The sequence below is a fragment of the Lepidothrix coronata genome, unplaced genomic scaffold (assembly GCF_001604755.1).
Source record: "Lepidothrix coronata isolate B3197 unplaced genomic scaffold, Lepidothrix_coronata-1.0 Scaffold56, whole genome shotgun sequence".
Lineage (NCBI taxonomy): Eukaryota > Metazoa > Chordata > Aves > Passeriformes > Pipridae > Lepidothrix > Lepidothrix coronata.
In genome coordinates this window covers 3,227,040-3,239,837 of record NW_016690236.1, presented here as the reverse complement: position 1 = coordinate 3,239,837, position 12,798 = coordinate 3,227,040, and the positions used below count along the sequence as shown (strand labels likewise).

Sequence of the window (12,798 nt, the reverse complement as noted above, 5' to 3'; positions counted from 1 at the left end):
TTTATGAATAAACCAGCAATGTGTTTGGCAATTAACAAAACAACTCCTCAACTTTGCCCAATTATTTCTAAAAATATTTTGTTTTCCTTCTGTATGACAATTTTAAGTTCTCTACAACAGTCTTTAGAGCAATATAAACATTTGATATCAAAGCACAAAAAAAATAGTATATATTTCAATGTGCTGATTATGCTACTCTGTGGAAAACAGCTCAAGTTCAGGGAACTGAAATTCATATAAATATGCTGCATACAAATAAAAAATTGTCCTAAAATACTCCTGTGAAAATAATGTTTTAGTTTTCGCACTTAGACAAAATTTTGTTTGTAAAGACAAAGGACTTTTTGGAAATTTTTTCAACACATCTTTGATACACCAACTTGATGAATGTACCAAACAGTCACTTAGGGATAATTCACAAATATTAAAGATGCCTTTTGAAAAGCAAGTTAGTTCCCTCAAAATTCATCTGCTCTTAGGTGAACTCAAAACAAAGGGGGAGATTCTGCTCCAGTCTTTTGCATCTCTTCTTTTACAAGGTTTGTCACATTGCAATTCTCATAATTTTTTCTATTATTTTTTTCCTATTTACAGTATTAAAAACCTCAGTTGCAATTTCAGACTTAGTTTCCTCTTTTTCAAAGTTCCCAGCACATTTAGAACATTCCATGTCTGTCAATAAATTAACTTCTGTCATACTTTGTTTGAAGATATGTCTAGTGGTTAGGATGCGGCTCTCTCACTGCCGTGGCCCGGGTTCGATTCCCGGTCAGGGGACTTCCCTGGGCAGATGGAGCTCGTCAGCCCTGTAAGGCAATCCATCTAAGAGAAGGTCACTCTAAACAAACCTACGTCCTGGGGACCTCACTGCCACTGTCCAAGCTCGCTTGGCCCCGGCAGATGAACCTTAGGATTAAAGGGTGGGCTCAGTTCAGCGCACACTGGGTCTCACCTAAAAAATCCACTGCGCAGGCTCGAAGGGTTAATGACCTTTCCCAAATCTTCGTTCACGAAGACTGGCCATGATGATGATGATGATGATATTAAGAACTATGCCAGGAAGGTGATTGCAGTGTGTGCTCCTTCTGGCTATACGATGATCTAAACCCACTAGTTGATCAGTATAAATCATTATTGCCAAGAGGTAACTCTGATACCCTGTTCCTTCTGTCCTCCCAACTGTGAGCATTCACAGCTGTAGCTGAGTGAAGGAGGACACAGAGCAGGATGTGCAGCCACAGAGATGCCACTTTTACAGCAGAGGTGCTGACTGAAACTGCTGTACACTGCTTCCTACTTTACCTGGCTGATGCAAATCAGGAAGACTAGTAGGTAGATTCATGTAATTCATGTAGATTACTCAAGCTGGTAAATCTGTCTCAATTACTCTATTTTACCATGGGGAAACCCTCTATTTTGTAAATGTTTTCCCAGACTGTTTTGGACAACATCTGTCCCATTTCTTGCTATGGAAGGTCCCCTCTAATATTAGTTGTCTCAACCCCTTCTGAAACAAGCATGTTCATTCTTTCTGCTGAGGAGATCCCAACAAAAATCAAGAGATTTGTTGGTAGACAGCCTTTCTTTACCTAAAGCTTTTACTTTTCTTACTGACTTATCCTTACGTCTTATGCTGAAAGTCTTAAGACTGATGCTGAATAGATTTCTTTTTATTCTTCCCGTTTGCTGCATTATAAGCAGTTATTAAAATGATCTATAATACAGAACTGGAGGGGCTACATCAGTGACACTGAAAACAAGATCTACAGGCTGACTGACAGATAATGAACTATCAGTTTTCCATGTAGCTGTTGGCAGTCCTAGAAAGGACCAAGCTTACCCTACTGTAACAGGCTAAGCATGCATTTAGCAAAATGCTGTAAAACAGGATAGCTGTTTCCTTCAGGCACTCCCAGAAACTAGCTCCAGAAGGTGTATTTGAGTTCTACAAATAATAAATAACTATCACAGTACTTAAAAAAAGCCCAAACACAGGAAGACTATCTTCTGGTTTAAAAATATTTATTTAAAAGAAAAAGAGCTCTATACCCAGATGGCCAGGGAAAAAAAAATAAAAAAATCCTCAGTTCCACCCCCCAAAACCATTACTCCGCAATTACCTTTCCCATAAGTTTCAGCTTTAATGTTTTATTTAAAAAAAAAAGAAACCTGAACTTAAATTTCCTTTTTCTATGGTGTTAGACCTGAGGAAATTACGTTCCTTTCACTGAAAAGTTGCATGGGATGTGAGAAGAAACCGCAATAAAATGTATTCACAATATACAAGTATAAAAATATCTTGCTTATGATTCAGTACTATAATTTAATAACTTTTTGTTGTTTCATAGGTATCTGGGAAAGGTACAGACACATGTCCTGATCCTGTTACAAGAGGTAGGATGCCAGCATTTGGTACAACATTCCAGGAAAGAGTCAAAGTGATGTTCCTGTTTCCCCTGCAAAAGCAACAAAGACTATCAGCACAAATACTCAACCAATTTAATTAACAGTTACTAATATTAAATACATTAGGATACAGACTGTTTTTCTGGTCCACTAACAGTAAGCTTTTTATTTTTATGTAGTTACTTCATGAAGTAATACCTATTTTTTTTTTTTTCCCCTTAACTCCTTTGGAGTTGAGTGCATCACATAAACAATTCCAATAACAGTGAAAGCAGAAACCCAGAAGATTCAACAGGCTGACAGAGTATCAGACAGAATACAGGTACCTTACCACATCAATAAACATGCATATAAAACACAAAGTATAAGAGTAAATCAAGATACCATGAATAAGAGCAATAAAAAAAAAGGATTTACTTACTTGAGACCATTTCCATCATCAAAGAAAAAGTACTTCGACTTCATGTCTTTTAGGGACAGCCTTGGGTTATCTCCTCTCAACATGATTTTGTCCCAGAGGACCACTTGATTTAGAGCCTAAAAATACAATTATAATTAAGTCAGTAAGGTACCTTACAGGATCACATTCAGACACTGGAATTTCATAGCATTATTTATCCGAAAACCCTCAAGTACATGCTTGCAATTCATAACTAATTTAACAAAATAATGTCTTACAGAAGGGGAATCTAGTACTGCTACACAGTGAAGAGTGGAACAGAATAAATGAAAACAACAAGGAACACCTTAATAAAACACAAGAAAGCCATAAAAAGTCATAAGCTTTGGAAGACTTACAAAGCATGATGGGTTTTCCTTTTGAATTGCAAAGGTAAATCACTTTTAAAGCAATATTTATAAATAAGGGATTTAAATTGAGCTATCATGACTGCCTAGGTATTGACATTTTTCCAACTTTAAAGGAAGAGATCTCAACTTGAATTGCAAGCATAACCCCCCCTCAAAAAAAGGGAAAAAAGTGGTGAGATAGTTTTGTGCAGCAAGTTAAGAACCCCCTCAAGCTTTCGCTATATCCTTGCAACATGACCACAGCAGCTTTAACTTGAATTCAGTGGCACCATGGCAGCATGGTGTTTCAATAAAGTAATTTTTCCATAGGCTGTTCCATACAGCTCCTATTAGATCAGTGAAGAGCGTCTTCAGCTACCCAAAGTAACAACATCAGTAGCAACTTAAAGGATGCAACAAGGCCAATTATTTTAAGGAGTATGACAAGATATGACATGAATTACAGAGTTGCAGTAACTGGTATTGGCAAACACTTCTGTGATCCATGAACAAAAGACCCACAACACCAGGCCAGACCAAAGCCACTATATTTTGTTTCTAACTGAAGTCATCTGCAGAGTGTTAGGAAAAAGTAAAATGGACAGAGAAAATGAGTGAAAAAACTCATTTACAGTACACTATTGCAAGTGTATTGCAACACAAAGCATGTGCTACTTTTCTCCCATTCTACTAGTAACATATCAAGTCAGGTCTCATGAAGGTGAACCTCCCACCCTGCAGTTAAACTGTCAAGAAAATAACAATCATGAAGGCCAGTAAAAACAGCCCAAGCTAGTAGGAAATGCTGGTGCCTTAATTCTTCCCAGCAGAACTACAGAAAGTTTAAAAATAGCTATAGTACTAAAATGGGTAATTGCCTCAACCTTCTTTTTGATACTTACATTGTTTTTCGTTGAATATTCTGCAGACAAATATAGAAACAATTGTTTAACATTCCAGTCAAATATACTCTGCAGATGTATGCAAGTTAAGAAAAATACCATATTGTACTTACATAACCTTCTTTTACTTTTACTAGATCTGAACAGACTATGACAATTACAGAGAGTTCCTACCTTTCAATATACTTCATCTTATTCATAAATCAGAGCACTGCCATATATTTTAATCTTATTAAAGTGACAGGTTTTTAGTTGGTTTTTTTTTTGCTATTTATGAAATCTAACAACTATTTTTCCTCCAATGATTTAAGAGTTCTATATTTGACACTGTAGTTAGTAACCAGAATCCTCGGCTAGACAATTATAAAACCTTTAACATAAAAGGCATGACAGAATTCTTCAGTAAATATCCTCAAGGCAATTATTTATACTATCAGAGAACTCTAGTATCCAATTGTGGATCGAAATACAATAACATTAAACAATATAATAATAAACAATACAAAATTGGCAGAGCGTAGGGTATTCAAAGTGCCTCTAATACCCACATTGGAGACGTTAGAAGCTGGAAAATATTTACTACTGGAGAGGACACAAGAAATTAGAAAATTTTATTACCTACTGACAACAAAGAAAGCTCATTAGACTGGAACAAAACTCTGCTCAGATTTTTGATAAACAGTAAAGAACTGATGACTGCCATCTGAGACTGTCAGTATAATAATGCTGGGATTCTAAATAGTTGTCTGCTTATTTAACAATAAAATGCACCATGTGTGACTACTAAGGAAAATCCTTTTAACTCTCAATAAAGATTAGCTGTAAATTTTCTCAGTCCACTTTAGTATTCTATTTGCCATTTTCTCAAGAACAGATTCCCTAACTAGCCTCAAAATCTGTTGTATCATCTTCCACTCATTCATCAAGACTAAATCATGTTTTTAAGCTACTAATTCAAAAGGCAAGAAAGGAAAGAATCAATTATTTAACTGCTGTCACTGCAAGAAGAGGTAGAGGGATTCTACTTGAACATTGTTTGTCATCTAGCTGAAAATAACAAAGGATTTCGTACCACTTGCAAAAGTTGGCAACAATTAAGTAAGCTTAAAGGAGTTCATGAAAACTGTATCCTTTCCTTTCCTTTGCCTAGTTTATTTTTCTAACTGCCACTTTATTTAATTTTTCCCAGGACTAATAACTTGTTTCCAGTAGTTAAGAGAGCCCACGTACCTGTATTTCTTTAAAAATTTTGACTAAAAAAACCCTACCAGATAGTTGCATTTTACAGCTCTGAACATTGCAAGGTTTATTTATGCCAGGCATGAAAGATTAAGTCAGACTGTTTATAAAAAAAAAATAAAATTACTGCTACTATTAGAGACCATTAAACCATGGAATCTTTATGCCCACATATTGCAGACTAATCCTTGTATGAGAACATTTCTTTTAGAGGTCCTGTCCTGCCTTGCTCTGCTTCCACCTATATACACTACACACAAATCCATGCATCTACTTTAGAATTTCAGACTCTGATGTATAAGCATTTCATAGGTAAAACTCAGACTCAGGAGCTTACCTCTCCTGCTTCCATCTGATAAAAAAAAATAATCCTCTTATTGCTGTGCAAGACAGACCTGCAAAAATCTGATTTAGTCTGTCCAGCATTCATTATCAGTGTTGTATTTTGTGTGGTTTGCTTACAGAACATAGTGTTCTTCAAAACAGGGAAAATGAAACACAAAGGTAATCAATGTCTTGCCTAACAGTGACAAAAAACAGTAGACAGGGAAAAATCCCAGCAATCTCAGCCCAGCTGCAAAGCAAGGCTTAGTGTAATCACCTGAGGTAAAGCATGCTGCCTCATATTTGGTACTGACTTCTGCAGGAAAACACAGATTTTTCTCAAGAGCCTAAATTCTAAGGATAATTCCCTTCTAGTGTCTAAAAACTTACTCAACACAAATGAAAAAAAAACAGAAATACCCACAACACAATTCTCTTTCCCCAGTAAAACCCAGGCTAAAAGGGAAGCAAAGAAATACAAAAGAAAACTGCAAAACTGTAATAGTAATTGAGAAAGAGGACAAAAAATGTGATAAATTTTGTAGTACATCATATGCTTCCCAATGAATTTCATACTATTAAATGCTAAATATTAGAGAGTATAACACCTAAGCAAGTAAAGGATTGCAATGTTTTATTTTTAAAAGAAGATAGGTACTTCTATTCAACTAGAACTTTGAAAGCCTCATGACAAAATGAGTTTGAAAGGTGCATCAGTTTCTAGATTTGGTATGACAATCACAATAGTATGCTATATAAACTCTATCATTAATTCACTCCTCAAACCACCAATATAAACTTCACTCAACAGTAATACTGTTCAGATGTTAAACTGCACTTGCCATTATTAGATACAGTGCACTTCACTATTTTAAAAGCAGGCATTAAAAAGAGAAAACAACTTGTCATCTACTAGAGACCAAGCAGCTATTTTATTTCACTGCCATAGCTATGCAGAATACTACTTTTTCCTGCTTTAAATTTTATTTTAAGACAAATTGCTAGTTTCCCCAAGTCCTGAATATGTGAAGATTATAAGGTAACAAAAATAGACATCAAAGTGTTCTTATTTCAAAAGTTGGAAAAACATTTTTTCCATTAAGGATATCTGCAGTAATGTCAAATGTGACAAATCCCAGATCACTTCTTTCTCTAGGTCCAGTGAAATCTTCTACATTTTTTCTAAGACAAAACAAAACACAAGATTAATCTTTCTCATTATTTGTCTTTTACACATTACACAAATTATGACTGTTATCAGATATTTCCCTCATACATTTTCTGTATTTTGTTTAAATACTTTTGGCTAAAACATAATCAACATGACAAACTATCACCTATCTTCCAGACATTAAGGTGTCCCAGTTTTGAATGGCAGGCCTTGCCAGCATACTGGTCTAAGACACACATGTAGCCTACAGACCTTTTCCTCTTAACAAAAATCTGTACCTCTCTGTATCTAAACCAGACTACATTTCATTTTAGTAAAATATGTGTTAGCCATGCCCAAATATATAAATCTGATTGGAACACCATCAGCATAGCTGTCTCCTGGCAAGCATTTTCAATATTATTTCTCAACGTTCCACAAAAAAAAAAAAAAAAGCCTCTAGTGCTCAGTCTTGTACAGGACACTCCAACCATTCCGATAAATGAGTTTAGGTGTGTAGTTCATACAAGTTTTGAGATTTATCCCTGTACAGTATAAGTAGCAATATAAAGAAAATGCTTATTTTCCTCTAAATTATGGAAAATCATTTTGGAAGGCTTCATTAAAAAGCCACATTTGGAACAATATCTGACATTGCCATACTAAACCGCAATAGAAAAAGAAACTGGAAAAAAAAAAGAAACAGACACACAGCAGATATTTCCATATGTACTCATAAAGCTCATTTACTCATTTACCCAACTTACCCTCTACAAAGAGGAATACTATAAGCAATCAGCTTGACAATCAGCTACAAATCTTAATTCCTAATGTAACAAATTCTTTACGAATTATGAACTTCATAGTTACATTTATTCCAGTTTGGAAATTAGTCAATTAAAATATAATTTTCTTAAAAAATTAAGTTTGGTAATTTGAAAAAAAAACAACAAAAAACCTGTTTACCAGCGGACAAAACACTTTTGGGGATACTAGTTAAGAAAAACACCACCAAAACTTCCTGATTTAAGTCTTGCTATGAATTTTCATCCCTTTGCAAAAAGCAGTATCTTTTGAAGTAGTAAACCTTATCAAGCACTTGACTTCACTTCTTAAGCACTGCCAATCTTGTGCAGTAGCAGGCGCTAAGGCTGGGGTCTGCAGAATGCAGAAATTCAAGACAAGCAGCTGAGGTGTAACATCTCTCAGTAATACCAGATCTGTGCCTCACAGACAGCACTAGCAATATAAATTTCATCCAAATTAGGCATTAGCATGCTAACTCATATACACTGAGCTCACCATAAAACTCACAAATATGCTTGTTATGCCAGTTTTATGTTGTTTGCAATCCTCAGTCTAGCATAAATATGAAGTTTCTTTTCCTGTGGTATTAAACCACTCTGAAAGGTGATGGCAGTCCCCACTCTCTATCTGCATTCATCCGCCCTCTCAGATCCTGCTGCTAGCCATCCGATGGTGCCACTTACCTTCGAGTGGCTCCAAAGCTCCACAGAATCATCACAGAATCATTGAATGGCCTGGGTTGGGAGGGACCTTTAAGATCACCTAGTTCCAACCTCCCTGCTGTGGACAGGAACACTTTTCACTGGACCAGGTTGCCCAGAGCTTCATCCAACCTGGCCTTAAACACTTTCAGGGATGGGCTGCTTTAGCTCACTAATCTGGACCCAAACCAACCAAACAAAAAAACATTAGCTGAGTTAAAGCAGCTCACTGAAGTGTCCTACGAGCCTGATTCCCCCGTGGAGCTCTGGTAAAGGGCCATGTGGCCAGAAGCGGGACCGAAGACCACTCTTTGGTGGCAGTAACAGCTGCTCAACTGCGTGTGAAACCATTGCCTTCCACATCATACATCATTAACTTGGCGGAAGTGTCCTAGGGCAAAGCTTCCCTTCCGAGAAAAAAAAAAACACTACAAAACACCACCAAAATTGAAAAATAAAGGTTCCCCAGCACAAGTTTGCATCAGAACATTTTGTCTGTGGGCAACACACTTTCGATGTGGTATTATGTGTCCTACATCTGGTGCCTCTCGCAGAAGAGAAGCCATCCCAGTCAATCTACTTGTCACAGACAAGAAAGGACGATAGGCTGTCAACAGGGAAATCTGAGGGAACTACAGATTAGAAGGAAAAGGCACTACGACCGGATGACCACAGGATAATTTGTATGCTCATCTGGGTCCCCGCCTCCCCACACCTGCCGGAGCAGTTCTCGACTCGGCCGTGAGCCGCCGCTCCGTTCCGAGCAGGGGCTGGTTGCGGGCCCGCGAGCCCGGCAGCGGCCGGTACCGCGCGGGGCCGGTCCCCGAGCGCCGGTCCCTCAGGGCTGCCCGGAGCGAACCGCCCCGGCCCCGCCGTCGTGGGGCTCCCCCATTGGCCGGGCGGGAGCGCGCAGGAGGCCGAGCCCGGGGCGGCCGCGCCGGGGGCCAGGGACAGCTGCCCCCACCGGGAATCTGGGTCCCCTCACCCGCCCCGGCCGTGCCCCGGCGGCCCCCGAATCCCTCCCCTCCCCGGCGGGCAGCAGCCGCCGCCACCGCCCTCCTCCCCCGCTCCCGCTCCTCTCCCGCCCGCGCTCACAGCGTGACCCGGGAGACGGCGATGCTGACGGGCACGCTGCGCTCCTTGAAAGCGGTGGTGATGAAGCAGCCGAAGGTGAGCGCCGCCATCACGCTCAGGGAGAAGGCGAAGAGCGAGTTGGCCCGGGACAGCACCGTGTTCATGTTCCCGCTCGGCCCGGCCGGGACTGCGACCGCGGATCGGGGGGGCGGGCGCGCGGACGCGGCAGGAAACGGCGGCGGCGGGGAACGGGCGCGCGACCGCCAGCGGGGGGGCGTGGCTTCGTGCCGGCTGGGCGGGCTCCGGGAGAGGCTAGGCCCCCCCTCGGCAGTGCCCGCCCCTGCGCATGCGCCAGCCCCCTCCCGCTTCTGCCAGGCGTTGGGCGGTGCCCGGCGTCGGGTCCGGCCCCGGCATGGCGGCGGTGCGGAGGCTCAGGGCTCGCCTCTGTGTCCGCGCCTCAGGGCCGGGCCGGATCTTCTCTGGTACCGCTCACACTGGGGAGTCCGCAGAGAGAAAGGTTGTGTGGCCTTTGGCTGTGGCGTGCCAAACCTGACTGACTTTCATAGCACTGCTCGTACGGCACTTCTTCGTGTGTCTGGTGTACAAAAGAGAAAAACACATGGAGACTGGACGTGCCCGCTCGGTTGCGTCCCGCTTAGCTGTCGGTGGTTTATTTTCCCTCTCTGCCCTGCGTGGCCGTGGGAGGTCTCTGGTGTGGCGGCCCCCGGGGCGGAGGCACAGCCGTGTGCCCTGGGAGCGGCCTTGGGGGACCTGCCTGCAGCTCTCCCCATTAACAGCGGCAGTATTTATGTTCTTGTCCTAGTTTCTTGGTAACTTTGAGGAAATGAAGGGTTGTTGCCTTCTGGAGCATTTTCTTTTCTGAACTGTTTGTCACCTGTTGTGTTTCCAAGGCATTGGTTTTTAGAGTCAGGTTGGTATTTGTTCCTCTGGTGGATTTTTTTCGTTTGTGTAATAAAATGTAAATAACATTAGAGGTGAAGGCTTATGTTTTCACTTGAAGTCTATATCTTGCTTTCACTGGTACTGTGATTTGCCATTCCCTACCTTGTTTCCTGTAGGATGTTCCTATTCATTTCCACATTGTTACATTCTCAGTATTGCCTAGAAACCTAATTTAGTAGCTGTGCATGTTACTGGAATACTTTTTCTTTACCAGATGGCTCGATGATCCCACATCATTTTCAGGATGAGGCAGTCTTTTACCTTACTCTGCCGATTTGGTTGAAATTCCACTTCAAATTGGTGCTATCAAAGCTTAATTTATGTAGTGAGGTGATTTCTAACTCCTCTCCAAGGCCCCTACTTGGTGCCCATTCCTGCTTCCTGGGCCTGCAACATTATGAATGTGAGAACTAAGGGGAGTGAGAGCTTCTACAATGGTTTGAGTTGAGGGTTTTTTGGTGTTCCCACCCGTTACTTTACTGTATTAAGTATACCAGGCCCGATTAATGCAAATTTCTCAGGGCTGACAACAGGTGTCAGCAGTGGTTTAGTTATATTTAACTTCCTCTTCCCAGTCCTAAGGTTTCAGAGTTGCAAATGCTGGAGGAGGAACAGGAGCTCAGATGCAGGGGGCTGAAAGGGTGGAAGGCCTCATGGTGACTGAAGGGATAGGAAGAAGGTGGCAACTGTCAGGCCATTCTGAAATACCTGTGTTCTGTCATGATGCTGCTATTTCTTTTCCTCCCAGTAGCCAAGAGTCAGGTCTGGGATTCAGGGAAGAAAAGTCAGGGAATGGAAAAAGATCATACTCATGCTTTTAGTTTCCACCCAGACCAAGTACCTGTAACATGTCTGTTTAGCATTATTATTAAGTGTAGGGTGTTAAAGTACTTGTGGGGACATTCCTTGCTTTTGGGACCACGTGTTCCACTATGCAGTTGGCTTCTGTGTGTCCCTGCATTTGCCCCACTGAAATCAGTTTCAGGCCCGAAGAGGGGAGGCTCTTTAGGAGTGTCCTGCTGGTAAGCTCCTTACCAGCGTGCATCTGGTAATTCTCAGCCTCCCTGGTGTTCCATAAGAATTCCAGCAGCACAGAGAGCTTCCTGTTTAAAGTTTTTTGTTGGCTTATTATTTTATGCTCTTCCAAACATTAATTATCGTGATGATTTATGTACTAGAACATATTGTTATTGAAACCTTAGGTAACTCTTACTGAAAAGTGGGTGCTTTCCCCCAAGATATTTGAAGATTTAGAAGCATCAAGGAAGCTTTTACCGCTAACAGGGGAACCTAAAGGTTTCAGAGGTTGTAAAGTGTCTGCTGCAATCAAAAAGATAATTCAACTGTGAACATTATTTTTTTTCTTGTCTCTACAAAAAAAAGGCTTAATTGCCTTTGTTCTTGCTTTTAGTTCTTATAGTTGCTGTTTAGAGTTTTTCATATTAAGCAACTGTTTGTTTAATAAAAGAAGTGGCTGTTGGGGAGAACTTAAGCAACTAAGGCAGAACTTAGAGGAGTTAAGTTTTGAAATTTCCAAAGCAGTAATCAAGTACCAAAATCAAAAGGTTTATCCAAAGTCATGTGTTCTTAAGGCAATGAATATGGCTGTTGCTTGTGTAGGTTTGGATTTATTTTAGTAGAACCTTTCAATAAATGTCACTTAAAAGCACATTATGCAGGGGAAGACAGATGGTGTAGTTTATTCAAGGATTGATCTGTTACTGTTTCAGAATAAAGAAACCTTCTATAGCTTTTTAATGACTGAAATTTTGAAAAATCAAAATAGGAGGAAAATTTTGAAACAGCGAAGGCAGTTGTGAAGGAAGAAGGTAATTATTCGCAATAGCTGTTTGCTTGTACATTCCCAACTGTTCTGTGAAAAATATAAAACTGGTATTTTGTAAAGAATAGTGACATAATATTAATGTTGAAAGTCACTGTCAGCTAAATAAGTTATGCTACTCTGAATGGATCAAATACTATAATTATGAAAACAAATTTATTGAATCTTGGGGAGGCAGAAGGGTTTGGGAGACCATTTCCAAGATGCGGTGGTATACATTACACCCTAGCAGTGTACTCATGCCAGTTCAGCAGTGAACCTAAGGCGTGGCAGTGCTCAGGCTGGTTCTTATTTCAAGAAATTTCATATTTTTCATTAGAAACTCGTTGAACAAAATCCAGAGATAGGATTGCGAGCAGGTCTGAAATGCAGAATTCTTCCTTCTTCTATCCTTTCCCAGAATTATCCTACTTTGGAATTGTGTTTTTATGCACTCTTTGATCTGTTAAACATGTTCTTTTTTTATAATGTTGGCACTTCAACAGGATTGATCCCTGTCAGCAGCTGATGATTAGTAGTCTTCTAAGGGAGAGTAGCTTGCACTCTTTGGTTGATACATTTCTACTCAGATGTTCAAGTTACAGTGTGATTCCTTTAATC

General features: G+C 40.4%; 2 protein-coding genes across 2 annotated transcripts in view; one reads left to right on the top strand and one right to left on the bottom strand.

Annotated features, from left to right (window-relative positions):
• Positions 1–2,005: 2,005 nt before the first annotated feature.
• Positions 2,006–9,637, bottom strand: SPCS3 (signal peptidase complex subunit 3). Its single transcript, XM_017816539.1, has 5 exons — positions 9,414–9,637; positions 6,769–6,842; positions 4,098–4,174; positions 2,828–2,943; positions 2,006–2,456 (listed from the first exon to the last, which is right to left on the bottom strand). The coding sequence occupies exons 1-5, from the start codon at positions 9,554–9,556 to the stop codon at positions 2,324–2,326; spliced, it is 543 nt and encodes a 180-aa protein (XP_017672028.1). The 5' UTR covers positions 9,557–9,637; the 3' UTR covers positions 2,006–2,323.
• The window catches only part of ASB5 (ankyrin repeat and SOCS box containing 5), a 40,391-nt gene continuing 37,063 nt past the window's right edge, over positions 9,471–12,798 (top strand). The window contains exon 1 of the mRNA XM_017816537.1: positions 9,471–9,488. The gene's annotated coding sequence lies outside the window, so the exon portion shown is untranslated. The remainder of the gene's footprint in view (positions 9,489–12,798) is intronic.